Genomic DNA, 22599 nt, shown 5'->3' on the forward strand with positions numbered 1-22599 from the left:
TATGTAGCAGTCGACCTTTTCATTCGCTACACAAGGTTGGACCAAGATATGTAATGTGGTCATGCAAGACCAAACCACTAGATATGAATTATATGGAGAGAGAGAGAGAGAGAGAGAGAGAGAGAGAGAGAGAGAGAGAGAGAGAGAGAGAGAGAGAGAGAGAGAATTTAAACTGCTATCTGATGAAGATGATACTTGGCGTCTTTCTATACATAACGAGTTAACCTTCTCTAGTTATATACCTGCCAAAAGTAACTTAAGAGCTAATTCTCCTATGGGAATAATCGGAACACCTGTATGATTAATCAGGACAAACAGACAGATTAGGAGAATCTGTAAACTGCCACTCGATGAGCTGAATTTACCAGCGATGAGGCAATTCATCACACAAATTACCAAAATATACTCATCCACCTCAGCAACCCAATACAAACTACACACACACGCTGCCCTGTGCTAGTAATGTTACCGCAGGTGCACACATAACACACACTCGACATGTGCCGGTAATTTGTACATCTGTGAACGGATTATCATTTGACCAATTTAATCCTTGCGAATCTTTACACACATCTTCTCTCTCTCTCTCTCTCTCTCTCTCTCTCTCTCTCTCTCTCTCTCTCTCTCTCTCTCTCTCTCTCTCTCTCTCTCTCTCTCCTGCTTCGTAAGGCACTGTTTGCGCCGCGCGTGGAGTAAGGAGGACAATATTGCTGTCGAGAATGTATAGTGAAGGGTAACTAAACTAAAAGGACGCACTGGAGTAATGTAGGGGAGAGCTTGAAGCGACAAATCGCATTTCGAAGGTGCAAGAAGGCATATCTTCTGAAGATTTTCAGGACTTTGATATGAAATATTTGATCTGAGATGATACGACTTCACTGATATCAACAGAGAGAACACAAGAGGACACCAATGTGCGACCTACAAGGAACAGACAATGCTGAACACATGGACAAAAAAGAATACATATGTATATCCTTTTGTGTCAAGATCAGCGGAGTGAGTGAGAGTATATTCTGCCGGTAGAGGCGGCGAGAGAAGGCTGGATAACCTAAGGGTAGATGAACTCTGAGCAGATGACCCGGATATGTAAATAACCATCATGCCTGTTACATGCGATAGACCGAACTCTGAGGTTATCACGAAAATGCTGCATTGGTCCATCCACTCAGCTGTCAGAGGAAACCCTGTATACTAACTATTTTGTTAATTCAAAAATGTTAAGTATCGATTAATATGAATGTATCTATATTCACATTCAAACGTATCGTCACCAATGATATATATATATATATATATATATATATATATATATATATATATATATATCCTTCGAACAATTTCTATGTCTTGTTAGGACAGTTTCTTCCTAAAGTCTCCTGCGGCTCAAAGCTGCGCTACTTCCAGTAGCAAGGAAATGTGCGCACCTTAAGAGCGAGTTCTTTGACGAGAATGTACTCTAGCTGATGCAGCCTCGTCAAATGTAACTCATTCATTTTGAACCTCGAAAAATCGGAGTCCAGTAGCATTCTCTCTCTCTCTCTCTTTCTTTCTCTCTCTCTCTCTCTCTCTCTCTTCTCTCTCTCTCTCTCTCTCTCTCTCTCTCTCTCTCTCTCTCTCTCTCTCTCTCTCTCTCTCTATATATATATATATATATATATATATATATGTATATATATATATAGGGAAACATGGTATACAACAACGTAAATATGTTCATATTTATATCTAGGAAGAAACTGGACAGACCAGAGTGTCATGACGCACCCCCACACCACCAAAGCCAGTATCATTTACCTTTTTTGTGAAGCTTTCGTCGATTCATGTAGCTGTGGGGCATCCACCACCATCCAGTGGCCTTTCTAACTCCTAAGCTATTATTCTAGCACAGTCACACTGAACTTCAGATCATCTGTCGTGGTGAAGAGAGAGATAACTGGATAACTCTTTTGACATTTGGGTTCAAGTAGCCTAGCGGGTTATCGCCCACACGGTACTGATGGGTACATGTTACGCAAGGTTTGCCTCGCCATCAAATGTTTCCTACTGTATTGTGTTTTCATGGACAACTTCAACCTTGCATGGATGCACTTTTTTTTTTTTCTTTATGGTTTTACTCCGTGTTCAGGAATCAGATACCAATATGATAATATCCATAGAGGAAATGTAAGGTTGGAGGATGTGCACCGTCGATTTTATTGGCTCTTACATGTAGGTCAGGTTAGGTTAGTAATGATTATACGTACAACATAGGTATGGTAGGGAAAGAATAATCTCCGGAACCATGTAATTAAAGCTACATCCTTCCTGGGGTGTTGAAAATAGGGGGAGAAAAATGAAGCTACACCGTTCTGGTGTGTGTATTGCAGTGAAGGGAAACAGACACGTTTGTTCATGTGTGTCTGCGGGATTTCCCTAATGTCTGCAGGTTTCAGCCAAGTGGTAAGTGTGGCGTTTACAGTGGATGCGAGGCGCTGTTAAAACGACGGACTAGAAACAGTTCTGGTTTATATGACATACACTTCTCATGGCGGCTTATATACTAGATATCACGACCATAGCCGGTACATACGAAACCCGTATGGCATTGTTTCTATATATACATATATTGTTGTATATGTAAGGTTCTACATACCACATCATATGTAAACCTTAAATCCTTTCCAGTTGCATTAGCCACCATAATCCTATGCCTCACAGATAAGGTCTTGTACACTGTCAAAACTTTGCCATATGTTGGTTTACTGCAATGCAAGACCATCAAATATATATAAACATTCTAATGTGTCTGTAAGAGGTGTTTATGTGGCCTGCAACCCCAGACGACAGGAGGGAAACCCGTGTGTCCAAAGCACAGCTTCCGTCTTGCCATCAGCGCCATCTGTTGGCACACCTACAAGTTACACAGGTCGCTGAACCTAGAAGGGATCACCGACCCCTCAGGACTAACCCAGTTGGCACCTTCGATTGGCACTGGCCCAGTTGGCACTATTACCTTGGTACTGATCCCCTGCCACTCATTTCATAGACGCAAGTGAAACCATAGATACGTGTGTTTATAAATACAGAGTAAACTCGCTGGAAAAATGAACACAAGCTCCAAGCTTTCGATTGTATCTCAAGCCATTTTCAAGGATACAGAGTCAACATGAACGAGAGACTATACACAAGACCAGACTTCACCACAGCTGAGGATATATATATATATATATATATATATATATATATATATATATATATATAGAACACAGGACTGGGCCTTTAAGGGAATATCCTCACCTGGCCCCCTTCTCTATTCCTTCTTTTGGAATAAAAAAAGAGGTATTTTTTTCTATTATACTTTTCTGAATGCAAGACTTTCATGTATCTACAACCTGTGACAAAATCAAACGAACATATTGTCTTCAATTATATTTCCAAACCACACAATTGAAACATCTTCATTACATAAAAACGCCAGAGCCAGAGATAGTGGCACCTTGGCATAAGCATTGCATAAATGACATATGTCACGAACAGGTCAGAGATCACAGGTCTATTACCATAACTCAGGTCAGGGGTCATTTCTTTTTCAAAAGAGAGGGCCCCCCTCAACTCCTGCAAGGTATATTTACAGATTTCACTCCTGCAAGGTATATTTACAGGTTTCACTCGCACAGAAAAAAAAAAAAAAAACCCAATCGCACGACGCCACACCTTTATGACGGAATAACCCTTTGGTTGATGACCTGGCCTTTGACCATCATACCCAAGGGTCACTCTCATCAAGGGTCGTACCGTTGCACTCATGAGGTTACACACACACACACACACACACACTTGAGCTTCAGTATGTAGTGCCGCTTGGCAGCCTTAAGGTATAGAAAACGAAAGTCTATCGTACATGCATGTACGTGTCACTAACTCTAACCTTTATCATAAAGAGATCGTACTTGAGCATTTCATCAACAGAGTACAATAGACAACACTCAGACAGTCCGCCGTGGAATAGAACACGGAACGAAATTTCAAGGCATAAAAAAAGGGGTGTAATCAAATGAGTGTATGACTAGCTTTTCTGACAGAAAATTCCGATTTACGAAACTTGACTCATTACCACAAAGTAATCCAGTTATGCTGGATATTGGACGAGGACCTTCCTTTGGGAGGAAGTCTCTGAGGCCCTTGTTTGAAGCCCTTTTAAAAAGGCCTCTGAGTTCCTGGGCCTAAGTCCCTTTTCAGGGGAGAATCTCTTCAACTCATTTGTTTCGTGAGAAAGTCTCATCTGGACTAGCGTGCCCTCAGAGACCTCGGGGGGCGAGACGAACTCTGGGAGGAAAAGTGCTCGTGGTATTCTCCCCCGCTAGGAGACACCATCAGGACTGGAATGCCGGCGAAGAACATCAGAACGTGCCACCCTTGCGGTACGCCCTTGAAATCTCAGGAACCCGCTGGGGGTACATGGTCTATTCAGGCAACCCTCTTGAAGGCCTTCTTCAATCGTGGAGGAGCCCTTGAGGGGTGATAGTGACATGCGGTCTTGACTTCGGGGTGTGAGGATCAGTAGAGCTCCCTCTGTGAGGCCCTGAGGAAGGGGGAGAGGTAGTTGTCATACAGCAAGCTCGGGCGAAGCTGCATGTCACGCAGTAACGGGCTGTACATGGACGTCGGTGTGGTGACGGAAGAGGGCAGGTTCTGTAGGGCAGGTAGGCTGGAGAGACTGGACAAGCTGGAGGACGTCAGGAAACTGGATCCAGCCTGGAAAGAAAAAAGCACTTGTTGAGGGCTTCATCCTCCTTCCCCCCTTTTTGGGGGGGGTCAATTACAGTGAACCTGTCATAACCAGGAAGTGTCTAATTCATTCATAATTGCCCCAAGGACCCCTTCCTTGGAATGGGTCTTGGAGTTATTACCCTTTTCCAGGAACCCCTTGCAGCTCTAAGGCTGCGCTGTTTCCAGTAGCAGGGGGGATTGATGGACTCCTTTGGTGTAGGAAGTTCTTGGACGAGATTGTACTTCCCCGTAATGCTGCCTCGCCAAAGGTGACTTTCCACTCCCGGTGTAGCCTCATGCCGGAGGAACCCGGTATCCCTAACTGACATAAACATATATTCTTCACACGTTCGGTATTTTCCCCGCATGAGCGAGGTAGCGTCCCGAACGTGCCTATCCGTATGATTCCCTTATTTCTCTACCCCACCCCAACGCATACAAAGAAAATGAAGTATACAAATACATCGCACACATGTAGTACCTGCTCATTGGCGGCCTCTTCCTCCACCTCCTGCGACTTCTGCGAGAGATCGTAGTACCTCATGCACTGCTGGATGTCCGGGTCAGTCGTGTTGAATTTGTAGATCAGTTTGGTGCCATCGATGTGGAACAAGATGCCCCTCTTGTAGTAGGTTCTGCGTGGCGGAGGATAAAATAAACATAAGTTACGTCATCCGGACAGGTTCTACGAGGATATGATTACAATCTTCGAGAGGAGGAGGATTAGTTCCTCAAGGAAATGATCAGTTCTTCGTGAGGAGGATTAATTAACTTTGTTCTTGTAGCGGAGGAAACCATATGCTACTCTGTATTTCTGAAGGAGAAGACGTTGCCGAGGTGGAAAGATGAAGCTACTGTTGGGTCTCTGCAGTCTTAGCAACGGTTTAAGGAGGGTCGTCACGGTGTGCTAAGAAGTGTTCGCGAGATAACCGTCTAAAATTTAGATAAAAGGAAAATGGGATATCAGAGAACATTATGTTATGGATCGACACGATGTTAAATATACTCAAGATTTTGTCTCTCTCTTTCTCATTTCGTGGATCTTGAATCTTCCAATTGTGTAGCCATGTAGTTTACCATTTCTTTTCCTTCTATAACTCTCACTCTCGTGTACTACCCCCTTCTGCTACATTCCTTCTGTGATGAAAACCTCTTTGACCTGTTCAATCTGTAACAAAGCACCTCTCTCTTTCTGCAACACCCACACACGGATATCCTCGACAAATTTCAACGTATGCTAAATAGTCTATGTTTACGATGATCCTAGTGGAATCGAGGCAGTTCCCATCTTCCCTCTTTTAAGATCAGGAAGAAAAGAATTAAACTCCGAACGTTATGACCGATCTTTCAACACAGTAGACTATTCCCTTTTTTTTTTTCTTTTTTTTCTTTTTTTTTTTTTACCTCTGACCCTTCCTGCTCTTTCTGCGGCCCCTTGCAGTCCTCCGACCACAATATTACCTCTACCACTTCCAACGGGACTCGATCATCCTTGATCCCTCACCAAAACGCCAACGCAGGCACCGTGGGAAAGTTGAGTGGTCATGCTTGCAGAATCATCATAAGAGAAATTCCCCGATATCAGTACTTCTTTGCTGATCGGGATGCCTCCAGCTGTGCTGACTGCATACCAGAGGTCATCTCAGCTCTCTCCTCTAAAGCGTTATCCCCTCAGTCATAGCTTGATAGCTCTTGCTCTGACGTCTGTGACATCAGATGCAGAAACGCATCGTGGCTCCATAAACAAATTAAACAATCACGAAGACACACCCCTGCTGGAAACCGACATTCACTGGGAACCAATCACTTTCCTCTCTTCGTATTCATACACATGCCTTACATCCTTGGTAAAAACTTTTCACTGCCATGAAACACTTCCCTTCTAAATTTCACTCTACGTTCATTTCTGCTGAAGACCACTACCAAGCTGTCACTTGTAAAAAGAAGTGTGCTGATGTGACTTGCTGGTCCTTAACCAAAACCACTTAAAAATGCTTTACTTCTTCTCTTCCAACAGCTATATCTCAACCCTTCCTCCACTCTTCCAACCTATAGCTAACTCTCATACTAGTAATTCTTTTCTGTAACTTTCTCTCCTCCAACTCTAAATGAATCCCTCTCCTCCTCCTCCTTTCCTATATTTTCATTGACTTCTACATTTTCATTGCACTGCGTCTTCCAAGCATTCTCCAACATATAGCTGACTATGGTGTATAGTCCAGATGGCATAATTCTTCATGTCATGTAGAAAACAGGCACTCAGCTACCCAGCAACTTACAAAGGCATCGAAATTCACTTTAATTTGCTCGGCACCCAGTTCTCTATAACAACACTAGACCCCCTCCTACCCGAATCACTTCATTAGCAACCCTTAAAACGCTTACTCCGGCTTAATACTTCAACATCCTATAATTCAGATATCCCCCCCTCCCCCAAGACGCAACACTGGCTAAACACATCGGAATGACCCAACAGACATTACAAAAATGCCATCCCTACCTATTCCTAAACTCGTATTCACCAGATATAAACTCACCTGAAACTACATTCCACAGGCATGTACAAGTTACACTTTCATGGCTGTTCTGAACACCACCCATCTTTCCAAAATACTAATTTAGCATAAAACAAGACTGCTTACGCTCAAGATGCAACTCCTACTGGGAAAACACAGTACACCTAGACCTCAAAGGTCCTGCAGTCACATAAATACACAACCTCCACACTTCTTGACCTATGACCTATGGCCCTGTGGACGTGGCCAGCTCCCTGAGCGTTGCGGGAGTTTCAAAGAAGAGGATCCACGGGTCATGAAATGGGGTGGTGTCGTCCTGTGGGACGATTGTAGGTCAAGCGAAGCACAGGTATGCGGTCAGAATCTTGGGCATGAGGGGGTGGGGGTGGGGAGGTGGGGGGGTCTTGTGATATGGTGGGTCGAGTCTGTTGTCCCGCGGAGATGAGAGGCGTCCAGGATAGCAATACAACATGATTAACAGTGCCTCACAACAGCCCTACGGCAAAACAACAATGCTCACCATCAACACTTTAGTACGACAACAGTGCTCCACATTAACACAACAGCAAGGCAATAATGTTCCTCTACAACACTATAACAAGACAACAACGCTCTACAATGCAACGGTGACCTACAACAAACTCCTCCATAAACTACGCTTCACAACATGCACAAGGATGGCTCGTTGATTGTTTGGGTTCTTAGCTCATCAACCACCAGGGTCAATAAGGCCGTCATCGTCAAGTGATAACCACCAACAGAAGAACTGGTCAACACCTTCTTCAGGTGTTCAGAATAATTCGACAATGTACCAGAATGAGAACGCACGCGTTCTCGAGTTGGCAGACATTGACGAAAGCCATATCGCTCGATGCCTTGCACTCCTAAAAGCTGATCCAAAGTGTGAGACTTCAAACGCGGAACCACCTACGCCCACAAGCATAAAAAGTCGTCACAAAATAGACCGGGCTTTGAAACAGGGGAAAATTGTAGCGTAAAGGCACCATCTACTAAGTGTTCAAAGTGTGAGAAATCGACTGGTACTCCCTTATGGCAAATTCTAACGCAAGAAATATAGGAACGTCAACGGCGTAGCGCAAGAACAGCCACCAGTAAGTCGAGGACGGCCGAAAAGACAGATCACCACTTTGCCCATGTCCAGATTCTACAGCTTTTTTTTTTTGTTTAAGAATAGATTTACAAACCGAAATAAACCAAGATAAAACAAGATGGCCTGTCTGTTGGGTCAAGAATGGTTAACTTCCCATATCATATACGAGATGAACACATGAGGCCAACGAGTCATGCCAATATGATGGCTAAGTTTCAGATGGCTGTAAATATAAAGCGATCGACTCTCGTGTATCTAACACACGTAAGATTTCCCTGTTTGTCTTTCAATTCTAAATGATGCTTGCGCCAGAAAATCTGATCATAAACAAAGTCCAAATGTCACCTGTAGCTTTCAAAACGGCAAAGCATCGGTAAAGTACAAGCTTAAGAGCACCCACCATTTAAATTGCTTATAGTTTTCGATCATCAACGCACAGGAATGGATTCTTTATAATTAGGGTAGGTCACTCAAATGGGGAACGTGATTTGGGTGTTGTATTATCAGTAGGGATCAAACAGGCTTACAAAAACGTTTCATAGGCTGTAACGATCAAGCCTAATTCTAAACCACCGTTTGTTTACGTGGATGCCAACATATAAAATTTCCCAATATGAATTAAAGTACGCAGAAAATCAGGAAAATGCATATTTCAATTCCTTCTTTATGACCTTAAAATGTATAAATTTCCATTATTCTCTCGGTATGTTGTATTGTTTAACTATAACGTTTATGTGACGTCATACGAATATATGTTTGGATAAAGAAGTTATCATCGATAAATTTGATATCACGTAGTTCGTAGTATTCTTAATACTGGATTAGATTATTGGCATTTATAGTATAAGCAATGTAATGAAATGAAACTATTCATTTTGGTGCAATTCTTTTGTCTTTCCGCCATGGTGCATGCGGCGCGTGTGTTTTGCAAAATGTGCGTGAAAAAATCAAAGATTCCACCAATTCCTTTTGTTTGCAGCTCAGCTGAACAATCCTCCATGAGGTAAGATCATTATATTATGTTTTACAAACCGAATGAACCTGTGTCGAGTTCGAAATAAGTGCTGGGTGGCTGTATTTGACTGTCCCCAAGACTATCAATATGGGAAGCCGGAGAACTCCACCTTCAACTGATGCCATGTACCAGTCGAGGTATAATTACCATTTCAGACATCCAACAGGGAACCGGGGTTTTGGACTGGGGGAAATCACAAAAGGTAGTGATTTCAGAGATAACTGAAGGTCAGCATCGTTCAAAAGACATCAAAATCGACCGAACCTGACTTTAAATTCGTTGGATGTCTTAAACGGGTAATGATACCCCGGGTTGATGTACGACACTCGGGTCAGGTGGCATGATGGGCTTTTTATCTCACATCTTCCCTCTGCTTCACAGCCGTGCCCACTTTGAGAGTATCTACCCTTGTGATAGGCAAACTAGATGTATATCAAATCTGTAAATTCTATGAAGTATGAAGAGCCCGATGGTATGCATATTATCAAAATCCGTAGGTTATGTTAGTGGTGCCCCTAAACTAGTACTTTGCCAATTCTTTTTTTTTTTTTTTTAGTATTTCAGTTATTATACGGTACCAAATTCATCCTATCCCTCATAACTCAACCACTAACGAATTATCTAATATCGAATGAGAAGTTATAGGCTTGAGAAAAAAGAAATTTTACCTTCTTAAAATATGTAAACATGTATGACTCTGTGGGTAGAGCGGACATGTGCCTAATCCGTTCCCGACCTTCCTCTCGATACATTACTAATAATTCTAGATACCCACTATACACTTGGGTCATGCTGCCTCACCACGACAGATCCTTGCCTTACCTCATCCCTCGAGACATCTTCTCGTAGTTCATGTTGCTGTTCTTGCGCGCCATTCCCCACAGCTGGGCCACCATGTCCGACTCCATGATCCTGCCGATTCAAAGTACCATCAGACATTTGCTTGATATCTGATGTGGCTCAGGGTATTTGAGCCACATCAGTGTGGATCAGAATGATGAGAAATGGTGTGTGTGTATATGTATATCAGTCACAGACGTGTAATTTGAGTGTATAGTGTGATCACAACGCTCACGCATGTCTGTACAATACGAGCGCTGTGTTTACAGTACACATGGCGCCATCTGTAGGTGCGAAGTGTCGCTATTCATCCTATTTGGTATTTGTTGGGTCTTGTGGTGAGATAAGCGTTAAGCATTTCTTATTAGTTATCCTTAGCATCGTTTACCTATGTTTAAAGTACCCACTCACCTGAAAATGCCAGCAGGGCGGTCAAGCCAGCGTATGTAGATCGGGGTGTAGCGAGGGTTGTGGAGCAGGTCCAGCAGGAACCTCCAGAGGAGGACGCGCGAACCGCTGCAGCAGGTTTTCCCCACGCCGCCCCTACTGCTCGAGTCTGCGGAGAGGGAGAGTAATGAGCGGTGCCCTACGCTGGGAACGAGATAGATAGATAGATAGATAGATAGATAGAGAGAGAGAGAGAGAGAGAGAGAGAGAGAGAGAGAGAGAGAGAGAGAGAGAGAGAGAGAGAGAGAGGTGGAGCATCTACTAACGAATACTTGCGAAGCGATTTCGCCGGAGGACGGGTCACAGGGCTAGCGCGTAGCACTAACCTCACTGAAATCTAGGATTATGAAGAACGAGTCGTATGAATTACGTGTTGTCGAGTGTTTTTTATGTTTGTGTGAGAAGGAGAGACTATACATGTGGGTTGAATGCGAGCAGCCGACATGTGTGCAGCTGCCAAGTGAGGGAGGTAGAGAGAGGGAGGGGATGAAGCTCTCCACATTAACCCACACTATTACACTCATCTCTTCATTTTCCTGAAGCCCATGTTCCTCACACCCACACACTATACGCAGTGCCCCATTCAACCGTCTGTGCAACACCTTCGTCATCCAGTTGTTTGGGGGCGTGGGTTCGATTTCCTCACCCCAGAACTGGTTTAGCTCCTACATCTTGCAACTCAGCTGTGCACAGCCTTGTCACTCCACACTTTCCACTTTACACCTGTCACATTCCTCTCCAAACCAGTCGCTCCACACGCCTTGTGTGGCACCTGTCCACACCCTGACATGTGTTTTTCTCTGTTCGTTCCCGTCTCCTGTCTAGACTTGCATCAGCGTTCGGTCTACCTTCCAGAGCTCCTAGGTAGCTTATGCCTCTCTCTCTCTCTCTCTCTCTCTCTCTCTCTCTCTCTCTCTCTCTCTCTCTCTCTCTCTCTCTCTCTCTCTCTCTCTCAACCCTCACTACGAGCACTCGAACAACACGACAAATGCGAGCAAGGGATGATAGTCACCATGAAGTGCTATGACACCAGTATTACGCCCGAGATTTTCATTCTTATCATCATATCATAATCATTAGTATTATCATCATCATTACCGGAGGTAATTAGGGTCAAACCTTTCCTGGGTTTGGGTTACTGACCATTCTTGATGCTGGGCGTGGTGGGCGTGGTGGGTGTGCTGGGCGTGGATGGTTCCTTCAGGGCCAGGGCCAGGGGCGTCTGGGGCACGCTGGCCCTCCCGGACGAAGTGTGAGACGTCTCCCCTTGGAAGGATGGGGAGGAAGGTTCTCCCTTGGGTGAGGGCAGTTCCCCGTGGGGCGAAGACGAGGTGGAGGAGTGGGCTGGGGGCGGCTGCAGGAGGCGGGACGAGGGCACGAGGCTCACCGAGGGCGGCTGCTCCTGCTGGGGAAGGGCAACAGATGTCACTGTGTGATGTTCAGGGAAATAGTGATGGGTCGTCCCGTCTCATGAAGACGAGAGTCATGGGAGATCAAGAGAGATATAGAACAACGTTGAGATAACTTTTTCCCCTTAAGACAAGGGCAACAAGAGAGGCGACGAATCTGTGAAAACGGATAAGACAACGTCTCTATGGGTCACAGAATATGGGGAAAATATTAGATATTACCTTTTGTCTATAAGGAAACTTCAGTGAAGATCAACAGTTGTGTGGGGAACAACGGGGAGAATAATGATATAGATATGTCAGTAGGGATCAAAGGCAGGCCACTTGGGTAACAGTTCAGGTGAACCCTCACTGCACCAGTGTTTGACAAGGCGGGAATGACGCGATAACCTGGAACACACGGGGCGAAGGGTGAGCCACTCCAGATAACACTAACAACAGTGAAGTTCTCCTTCGTAAGAATCCTGCAGGAGAAGGAACATGACCTCTGGTAGGAGACGTAACTACCACAAGACACTGGCGGTTGTTCCATTATTAACCTGCAGCAGAAGGAACATGACCCACTGTGACCAGGTATAGTTCCTGGGGTCAAGACTTTCTCCCCAACAGCGAAGTGTCACAAGGAGTCGACGTCAGCCTCAGGCACTGGCGAGAGAATGGTTGCTCTTCAAGCGAACGCACACACACACACACACACACGGGACCTCGTACAGCTTGCTAAGAAAAGAAAATGATAAAGACAAAAATGTTGCGTTGCTTCGAACCTGCGAATGGGAAGCCATGTTTCCCTTGAGAGAGAGAGAGAGAGAGAGAGAGAGAGAGAGAGAGAGAGAGAGGGGGGGGGGGAGTCCGTTGTCTTCGACGCTTCGCCCACCTTCAGGAAATGTACCAGAAACGAACACCTTTATATGGATCATAAGGTTATAGCAGCATATAGGCTCGGGTCCTGCAATTGAATGCTCCCTCCCGCCTCGGAACGACCCTCCGAAGGAGCCATGTGGTATACACACACACACACACACACACACACACGTAGAAAAAAAGATATTGTGAAATCCTAATGTATGTTCCTTAACATGGTGCCGGTGTCTTGTAGACTATTCTAAAACTTACATGGCAGTACGCCCCAAGAGAGAACGGAGGATATTACACGAAAATCGGATGTCAAACAAGAAAATCTGCTTCTAGGGCTACTCACCAAGTCATGTGTGGAGGGGGAGGAGCTGGAGTGACGTGGGGAGAGACCCCTCACGGGCTGAGGAGGGGCGGAGTTAGGGGGACTGAGGTGAGTGTTCCTGAAGAAGTGGGTGCTGGGGGTGTGGTTGAGCAGAAGGGGCGGGGCGGAGGCTGGAGGCGTGGATCTTGGGGAGGCGAGGGTAGACAAGTCATTGTCGCTTCGGGACGCTAGAGGCTCAACTTTGCACCGCTTCTTGATCTGTAAAGTGAGATAGATTGACGTATGAACTCAACAAAAAAAGGTCATTGGTTTATAATAGGAATGATACAATCAATACATGAAGATAAACCAGTAAACAGAAGTCTATCTAACCATCTCCATTATTTCGTATTTGATTCACTCTCCCGGCCAGATCGATCCTAGAACTAACACCTTAATTGATAAAGCTGCTCCACTCAGCAATTTTGTCTCCCCTGACATTGTTCTTAGATGATTTCCCATCCCTTTTCTCCCTCCTCCAGGTTGATTTTATGATCTCTTCTGTGTTTTCCTCACCCACTGCCTTTCGAATGCTCTTTCAGCAGCAAGTGGGCAAGATGTTTGACTCGGAGGATATATCTAGGAAGCATGCCTTGGTGCAGCGCATCCCTACGAAGAGAGATCGTTCTAAGCCTTCTGTCCGTCGCTTCATCCCCTCTCACTTCAACTGTCTCGAAGGCCTTTGAATTTCTCCTTAACTCTCACGTTCTCAGACACTTCGAAGTCCACTTCCTTCTTTCACAACGTCAATGTGGCTCTCACGTCCAGTATCCAAGTGTGATCTATCTGGTCAATCCTTTGTGTTGGCTCTCTCGATGTCCATAGAGCACCTGACAGTGTGTGTGGCATAAGTAACTTCGCACATTAAGCTTCCTTCCTTTTGCTCTTCAGCCGTGATCTTGCCGATGCCTTCCTCTCCTTCAGGCATCATTTCGGCCACTGCTGTCGTGAGGTGTCCGCGTCTGTATTCCTGCTCATACCTGCTGGTGCTGCTTCTCACAATTTCTCTGTGGTGACCAGCCATACGAGGACTGTTCGTTATGATACACCCATCCACCCACCCCATTCTTCTTTCCTTGTACAACGAAGCTATGGAATTTTTATTTCTTATTTTCGTTCCTCCCTCGTTCCTATGACATTTCCACCACCGAAAGTCGGGTTCAGCAAACACCAAGAGGAACTCATAAACATTCCCTCCTCCCTCAACTCACCTGTGTGTCCTTGAGGCCAAGCGGACTGTAGTCTCTCTTGAGTGAGCCCAGCGAGTCCTCCTCGTTGCGGCCCTGGAGGGCTGGCGTGGGCGGGGAGTGGGCGTGCATGGGCTGTGTGAAGGGGAACATGGTTGGCGAGGGCGCGCGGAAGACCCTGGAGCGGAGGGAGGCGGGAGGCGTCACGGAGAGAGAGGGGCTTAGGGCGGCGCCGTCGGGCTTCACCACACTTAGGCCGCTGATCTCGAGGTCCTTAGCCAGCTGTGGGTGTGAAGGGGGGACAGGTGGTTAGCGGGTGGTGGTGAAAACAGGTGGTGGACGTAAGAGGCGACTGAGGGATGCTATCCTGCACCTACCTGTACAACATATTGTGTCAGAGGACTCGGCCTTACCAAAATCCTCGCTACGTGTAGCGGAGGAGAGGGGACTCACCTATCGTAGGAACGTCTCCCCTGCGAGGGTATCCTAATGGAGGGACTCGCTTGGAGGACCTCAGGGACGTCCTGCAAGGGAATCCTGACGAAGGACTTGCCTGGAGGGACTTGGGGACGTCCTGCAAGGTCACCCACCTGGAGGACCTTAAGGACGTCCTGCGAGGGTATCGTGATGGAAGGACTCACCTATAGGACCTCGGGGACGTCCTGCGAGCTTATCCTGATGGAAGGACTTACCTATAGGACCTCGGGGACGTCCTGCGAGCTTATCCTGATGGAAGGACTCACCTGGAGAACCTCGGAGACGTCCTTTGAGCTTATCCTGATGGAGGAACTCACCTGAAGGACCTCGGGGACGTCTTGCGAGGGTATCCTAATGGAGCCGCTGTAGCAGAAGGACACGACATGCCGCAGATGGCGAGGGTCGGCGCCCCTGACCACGATCACTGGGTGCTGGCTAGCTGGGAGGCCCTGGGGGAGAGAGGGAGGAAGTGTTTGAGGTGGTGGCCACCAAGGAGAGTACGGGGATTAGCGAGGCCCCACGCCGCCGCTGCAGGGCGCGTGTCCTGGCGTGGCACATTGCGAGGTCGCAGTCCGTTCGACTCGTCATAGGCTCCAGGGCGTTGAACCTTCGTATTTCGTACCTGATCTCAACCCCTGTACTTGGCAACTATGCTTGGTACCTGTGCCTGGTACCACTACCACCCGACGCCTTTGTTTGGGTCGCTGAGGGTGCTGCACTAGGGGGAAATCACAACACTGGAGTGAGGACGAAGAGGATTTGCCCTTCACGTATATCTGAGGTGAGGCTGGTTTAGGAGAGTGATTTGGAACCCCCTGACCTGCTTCAGTGGTGTGGTCTGATGACACAACATCTACTCCAGTCGTGTCACTTTATGACACCGTCTATTCCTGTCATGTCAGCTTATGACACGCCTCCTACTCCAGGCATTTTACCTTATGAATGACACCTACTCCAGTGGTCGTGTCACCTTATGCCACCCACTCCAATCATGTCATCTTTTGACACGACCTACTTCAGTGGTGTGGCCGCATGCCAGCAGGTTCTCCAGTGGTGTGGTCTTATGACACCACTTAACCCCATTTTCTGGAATTATAACACCATTTTCTCCTGCAGTGTGGCCATATGACACCAGTTATTCTAGTGGTGTGGACTTAAGACATCATTTACTCCAGTGGTATGGCATTATGACACATTTGCCCCAGTGGTACGGTCTTATGACACTCTTTAGTGGTACGATCTTATGACACCATTTACTTCAGTGGTATGGTCTAATGATACCATTTACTCTAGTGGTATGGGCTTATGACACCATTTATTCGAGTGGTACGGGCTTTTGACACGATTTATCCCAGTGGTATGGTTTTATGACACCATTTACTGCAGTGTTATGGTCTTATGACACACGAAATGTCTAGATCATATTAGGTTGACCCGTTTCTTTACAGTGTGTTCCCCTGAAGGATGACACACTTTTTTTTTTCATTGTTACTTGACCTGCTACTTTAGGCTTATTTAAGTAGCATCCGCTGCTGTGGGATGTTCACCAGGGGCTTGTTCAACATACTGTCAATCTACAGGATGTGTGAGGTATGGGTTTAGTGTGGTGTGTGAGGTATGGGTTTAGTGTGGTGTGTGAGGTATGGGTTCAGTGTGGTGTGTGAGGTATGGGTTTAGTGTGGTGTGTGAGGTATGGGTTTAGTGTGGTGTGTGAGGTATGGGTTTAGTGTGGTGTGTGAGGTATGGGTTCAGTGTGGTGTGTGAGGTATGGGTTTAGTGTGGTATGTGAGGTATGGGTTTAGTGTGGTGTGTGAGGTATGGGTTTAGTGTGGTGTGTGAGGTATGGGTTTAGTGTGGTATGTGAGGTATGGGTTTAGTGTAGTGTGTGAGGTATGGGTTTAGTGTGGTGTGTGAGGTATGGGTTTAGTGTGGTGTGTGAGGTATGGGTTTAGTGTGGTGTGTGTGGTTCAACAGACCGTCGATACCCTGATGTTGAACAGACCGTCTATACCCTGATGTTGAACAACAGACCGTCTATACCCTGGTGTTCAACAGACTGTCGATGCTATGGTGTTCAACAGACCGTCGATTCCCTGGTGTTGAACAACAGACCGTCGATGCCCTGGTGTTCAACAGACCGTCGATGCCCTGGTGTTCAACAGACCGTCGATGCCCTGGTGTTCAACAGACCGTCGATGCCCTGGTGTTCAACAGACCGTCGATTCCCTGGTGTTGAACAACAGACCGTCGATGCCCTGGTGTTCAACAGACCGTCGATGCCCTGGTGTTCAACAGACCGTCGATACCCTGGTGTTCAACAGACCGTCGATGCCCTGGTGTTCAACAGACCGTCGATTCCCTGGTGTTGAACAACAGACCGTCGATGCCCCGGTGTTCAACAGATCGTCGATACCCTGGTGTTCAACAGACCGTCCACGCCCTAGTTCTCTGGAGACAAAGGCTTTTTACAACCCACAACCCACGCCTTCTGCGTTCTTACCGTACATAGTTTGTGTTGCTTCGTGTACACAATGTGTACATAGTTTGTGTTGCCTCGTGTACACAATGTGTACATAGTTTGTGTTGCCTCGTGTACACAATGTGTACATGTGTACAGAGAAAGAACACCAAGGGGCGACCCTCGCGGGTATATGGGGTGGTCTTTCTCGTGCACGAAGACGCTTGGTGTCGTGTGAGGGCAGAGTAGGAGGGAAAGAAGGGGAGACAGAGAACCACAGCATGTGAGGAGAAAACAGACAGATAACTCCAGCATGTGAAGAGAAAATAGACGGATGAAGAGTCAGTGAACAGATAGATAGATAGATAGATAGATAGATAGATAGAGAGAGAGAGAGAGAGAGAGAGAGAGAGAGAGAGAGAGAGAGAGAGAGAGAGAGAGAGAGAGAGAGAGAGAGAGAATGTATCCAAAGGGATAAAAGAGAGAGAGAGAGACACACACACACAGAGGGTGTGTGAGTGAGAGACAGAGGGAGTGGGAGACATTCTTGCACAAGACGTTGGTTTTCCCCAAAGAGCTTAGTTTCCTGTTTTGGTGTCGGCCACTTCCCACTCTCTCCCTCCGCGCTGTCCTTTGAGGGCACCAAGCTCCTCCCTCCCCAGCGCAGCTTGGTCCCCCCTCACGATGTGTACTGAAGTAGGCAAGAATGTATATACTCGTCAGTATACATCCACCGATACATACACATACATTAGCCAACACGGTCCTCCTCTCTCTCTCTCTCTCTCTCTCTCTCTCTCTCTCTCTCTCCCCTCTCTCTCTCTCTCTATTACCTTTTGTCTATAAGGAAACTTCAGTGAAGATCAACAGTAGTGTGGGGAACAACGGGGAGAAAAATGATATAGATATGTCAGTAGGGATCAAAGGCAGGCCACTTGGGTAACAGTTCAGGTGAACCCTCACTGCACCAGTGTTAGACAAGGCGGGAATGACGCGATAACCTGGAACACACGGGGCGCAGGGTGAGCCACTCCAGATAACACTAACAACAGTGAAGTTCTCCTTCGTAAGAATCCTGCAGGAGAAGGAACATGACCTCTGGCAGGAGACGTAACTACCACAAGACACTGGCGGTTGTTCCATTATTAACCTGCAGCAGAAGGAACATGACCCACTGTGACCAGGTATAGTTGCTGGGGTCAAGACTTTCTCCCCAACAGCGAAGTGTCACAAGGAGTCGACGTCAGCCTCAGACACTGGCGAGAGAATGGTTGCTCTTCAGGCGAACGCACACACACACACACACACACGGGACCTCGTACAGCTTGCTAAGAAAAGAAAATGATAAAGACAAAAATGTTGCGTTGCTTCGAACCTGCGAATGGGAAGCCATGTTTCCCTTGAGAGAGAGAGAGAGAGAGAGAGAGAGAGAGAGAGAGAGAGAGAGGGGGGGGGGGATCCGTTGTCTTCGACGCTTCGCCCTCCTTCAGGAAATGTACCAGAAACGAACACCTTTAATATGGATCATAAGGCTATAGCAGCATATAGGCTCGGGTCCTGCAATTGAATGCTCCCTCCCGCCTCGGAACGACCCTCCGAAGGAGCCATGTGGTATACACACACACACACACACACACACACGTAGAAAAAAAGATATTGTGAAATCCTAATGTATGTTCCTTAACATGGTGCCGGTGTCTTGTAGACTATTCTAAAACTTACATGGCAGTACGCCCCAAGAGAGAACGGAGGATATTACACGAAAATCGGATGTCAAACAAGAAAATCTGCTTCTAGGGCTACTCACCAAGTCATGTGTGGAGGGGGAGGAGCTGGAGTGACGTGGGGAGAGACCCCTCACGGGCTGAGGAGGGGCGGAGTTAGGGGGACTGAGGTGAGTGTTCCTGAAGAAGTGGGTGCTGGGGGTGTGGTTGAGCAGAAGGGGCGGGGCGGAGGCTGGAGGCGTGGATCTTGGGGAGGCGAGGGTAGACAAGTCATTGTCGCTTCGGGACGCTAGAGGCTCAACTTTGCACCGCTTCTTGATCTGTAAAGTGAGATAGATTGACGTATGAACTCAACAAAAAAAGGTCATTGGTTTATAATAGGAATGATACAATCAATACATGAAGATAAACCAGTAAACAGAAGTCTATCTAACCATCTCCATTATTTCGTATTTGATTCACTCTCCCGGCCAGATCGATCCTAGAACTAACACCTTAATTGATAAAGCTGCTCCACTCAGCAATTTTGTCTCCCCTGACATTGTTCTTAGATGATTTCCCATCCCTTTTCTCCCTCCTCCAGGTTGATTTTATGATCTCTTCTGTGTTTTCCTCGCCCACTGCCTTTCGAATGCTCTTTCAGCAGCAAGTGGGCAAGATGTTTGACTCGGAGGATATATCTAGGAAGCATGCCTTGGTGCAGCGCATCCCTACGAAGAGAGATCGTTCTAAGCCTTCTGTCCGTCGCTTCATCCCCTCTCACTTCAACTGTCTCGAAGGCCTTTGAATTTCTCCTTAACTCTCACGTTCTCAGACACTTCGAAGTCCACTTCCTTCTTTCACAACGTCAATGTGGCTCTCACGTCCAGTATCCAAGTGTGATCTATCTGGTTCTCGACGTCCATAGATCACCTGACAGTGTGTGTGGCATAAGTAACTTCGCACATTAAGCTTCCTTCCTTTTGCTCTTCAGCCGTGATCTTGCCGATGCCTTCCTCTCCTTCAGGCATCATTTCGGCCACTGCTGTCGTGAGGTGTACGCGTCTGTATTCCTGCTCATACCTGCTGGTGCTGCTTTTCACAATTTCTCTGTGGTGACCAGCCATACGAGGATTGTTCGTTATGATACACCCATCCACCCACCCCATTCTTCTTTCCTTGTACAACGAAGCTATGGAATTTTTATTTCTTATTTTCGTTCCTCCCTCGTTCCTATGACATTTCCACCACCGAAAGACGGGTTCAGCAAACACCAAGAGGAACTCATAAACATTCCCTCCTCCCTCAACTCACCTGTGTGTCCTTGAGGCCAAGCGGACTGTAGTCTCTCTTGAGTGAGCCCAGCGAGTCCTCCTCGTTGCGGCCCTGGAGGGCTGGCGTGGGCGGGGAGTGGGCGTGCATGGGCTGTGTGAAGGGGAACATGGTTGGCGAGGGCGCGCGGAAGACCCTGGAGCGGAGGGAGGCGGGAGGCGTCACGGAGAGAGAGGGGCTTAGGGCGGCGCCGTCGGGCTTCACCACACTTAGGCCGCTGATCTCGAGGTCCTTAGCCAGCTGTGGGTGTGAAGGGGGGACAGGTGGTTAGCGGGTGGTGGTGAAAACAGGTGGTGGACGTAAGAGGCGACTGAGGGATGCTATCCTGCACCTACCTGTACAACATATTGTGCCAGAGGACTCGGCCTTACCAAAATCCTCGCTACGTGTAGCGGAGGAGAGGGGACTCACCTATCGTAGGAACGTCCTGCGAGGGTATCCTAATGGAGGGACTCGCTTGGAGGACCTCAGGGACGTCCTGCAAGGGAATCCTGACGAAGGACTTGCCTGGAGGGACTTGGGGACGTCCTGCAAGGTCACCCACCTGGATGACCTTAAGGACGTCCTGCGAGGGTATCGTGATGGAAGGACTCACCTATAGGACCTCGGGGACGTCCTGCGAGCTTATCCTGATGGAAGGACTTACCTATAGGACCTCGGGGACGTCCTGCGAGCTTATCCTGATGGAAGGACTCACCTGGAGAACCTCGGGGACGTCCTTTGAGCTTATCCTGATGGAGGAACTCACCTGAAGGACCTCGGGGACGTCTTGCGAGGGTATCCTAATGGAGCCGCTGTAGCAGAAGGACACGACATGCCGCAGATGGCGAGGGTCGGCGCCCCTGACCACGATCACTGGGTGCTGGCTAGCTGGGAGGCCCTGGGGGAGAGAGGGAGGAAGTGTTTGAGGTGGTGGCCACCAAGGAGAGTACGGGGATTAGCGAGGCCCCACGCCGCCGCTGCAGGGCGCGTGTCCTGGCGTGGCACATTGCGAGGTCGCAGTCCGTTCGACTCGTCATAGGCTCCTGGGCGTTGAACCTTCGTATTTCGTACCTGATCTCAACCCCTGTACTTGGCAACTATGCTTGGTACCTGTGCCTGGTACCACTACCACCCGACGCCTTTGTTTGGGTCACTGAGTGTGCTGCACTAGGGGGAAATCACAACACTGGAGTGAGGACGAAGAGGATTTGCCCTTCACGTATATCTGAGGTGAGGCTGGTTTAGGAGAGTGATTTGGAACCCCCTGACCTGCTTCAGTGGTGTGGTCTGATGACACAACATCTACTCCAGTCGTGTCACTTTATGACACCACCTATTCCTGTCATGTCAGCTTATGACACGCCTCCTACTCCAGGCATTTTACCTTATGAATGACACCTACTCCAGTGGTCGTGTCACCTTATGCCACCCACTCCAGTCATGTCATCTTTTGACACGACCTACTTCAGTGGTGTGGCCGCATGCCAGCAGGTTCTCCAGTGGTGTGGTCTTATGACACCACTTAACCCAATTTTCTGGAATTATAACACCATTTTCTCCTGCAGTGTGGCCATATGACACCAGTTATTCTAGTGGTGTGGACTTAAGACATCATTTACTCCAGTGGTATGGCATTATGACACATTTGCCCCAGTGGTACGGTCTTATGACACTCTTTAGTGGTACGATCTTATGACACCATTTACTTCAGTGGTATGGTCTAATGATACCATTTACTCTAGTGGTATGGGCTTATGACACCATTTATTCGAGTGGTACGGGCTTTTGACACGATTTATCCCAGTGGTATGGTTTTATGACACCATTTACTGCAGTGTTATGGTCTTATGACACACGAAATGTCTAGATCATATTAGGTTGACCCGTTTCTTTACAGTGTGTTCCCCTGAAGGATGACACACTTTTTTTTTTCATTGTTACTTGACCTGCTACTTTAGGCTTATTTAAGTAGCATCCGCTGCTGTGGGATGTTCACCAGGGGCTTGTTCAACATACTGTCAATCTACAGGATGTGTGAGGTATGGGTTTAGTGTGGTGTGTGAGGTATGGGTTTAGTGTGGTGTGTGAGGTATGGGTTCAGTGTGGTGTGTGAGGTATGGGTTTAGTGTGGTGTGTGAGGTATGGGTTTAGTGT

General features: G+C 47.2%; 1 protein-coding gene across 1 annotated transcript in view; it reads right to left on the reverse strand.

Moving 5' to 3' along the window:
• Window positions 1–3398: 3398 nt before the first annotated feature.
• Window positions 3399–22599, reverse strand: part of LOC139756958 (uncharacterized) — a 38813-nt gene continuing 19612 nt past the window's right edge. The window contains exons 3-14 of the mRNA XM_071676903.1: window positions 21212–21343; window positions 20446–20703; window positions 19151–19472; window positions 17135–17277; window positions 15288–15458; window positions 14518–14775; window positions 13289–13525; window positions 11825–12086; window positions 10646–10790; window positions 10217–10306; window positions 5234–5387; window positions 3399–4737 (exon numbers count right to left, since the gene is read on the reverse strand). Of these exons, the coding sequence (XP_071533004.1) occupies window positions 4540–4737; window positions 5234–5387; window positions 10217–10306; window positions 10646–10790; window positions 11825–12086; window positions 13289–13525; window positions 14518–14775; window positions 15288–15458; window positions 17135–17277; window positions 19151–19472; window positions 20446–20703; window positions 21212–21343 (2370 nt within the window). The 3' untranslated portion in view covers window positions 3399–4539. The remainder of the gene's footprint in view (window positions 4738–5233; window positions 5388–10216; window positions 10307–10645; window positions 10791–11824; window positions 12087–13288; window positions 13526–14517; window positions 14776–15287; window positions 15459–17134; window positions 17278–19150; window positions 19473–20445; window positions 20704–21211; window positions 21344–22599) is intronic.

This window comes from Panulirus ornatus, chromosome 23, assembly GCF_036320965.1.
Source record: "Panulirus ornatus isolate Po-2019 chromosome 23, ASM3632096v1, whole genome shotgun sequence".
In the NCBI taxonomy this organism is placed as follows: domain Eukaryota; kingdom Metazoa; phylum Arthropoda; class Malacostraca; order Decapoda; family Palinuridae; genus Panulirus; species Panulirus ornatus.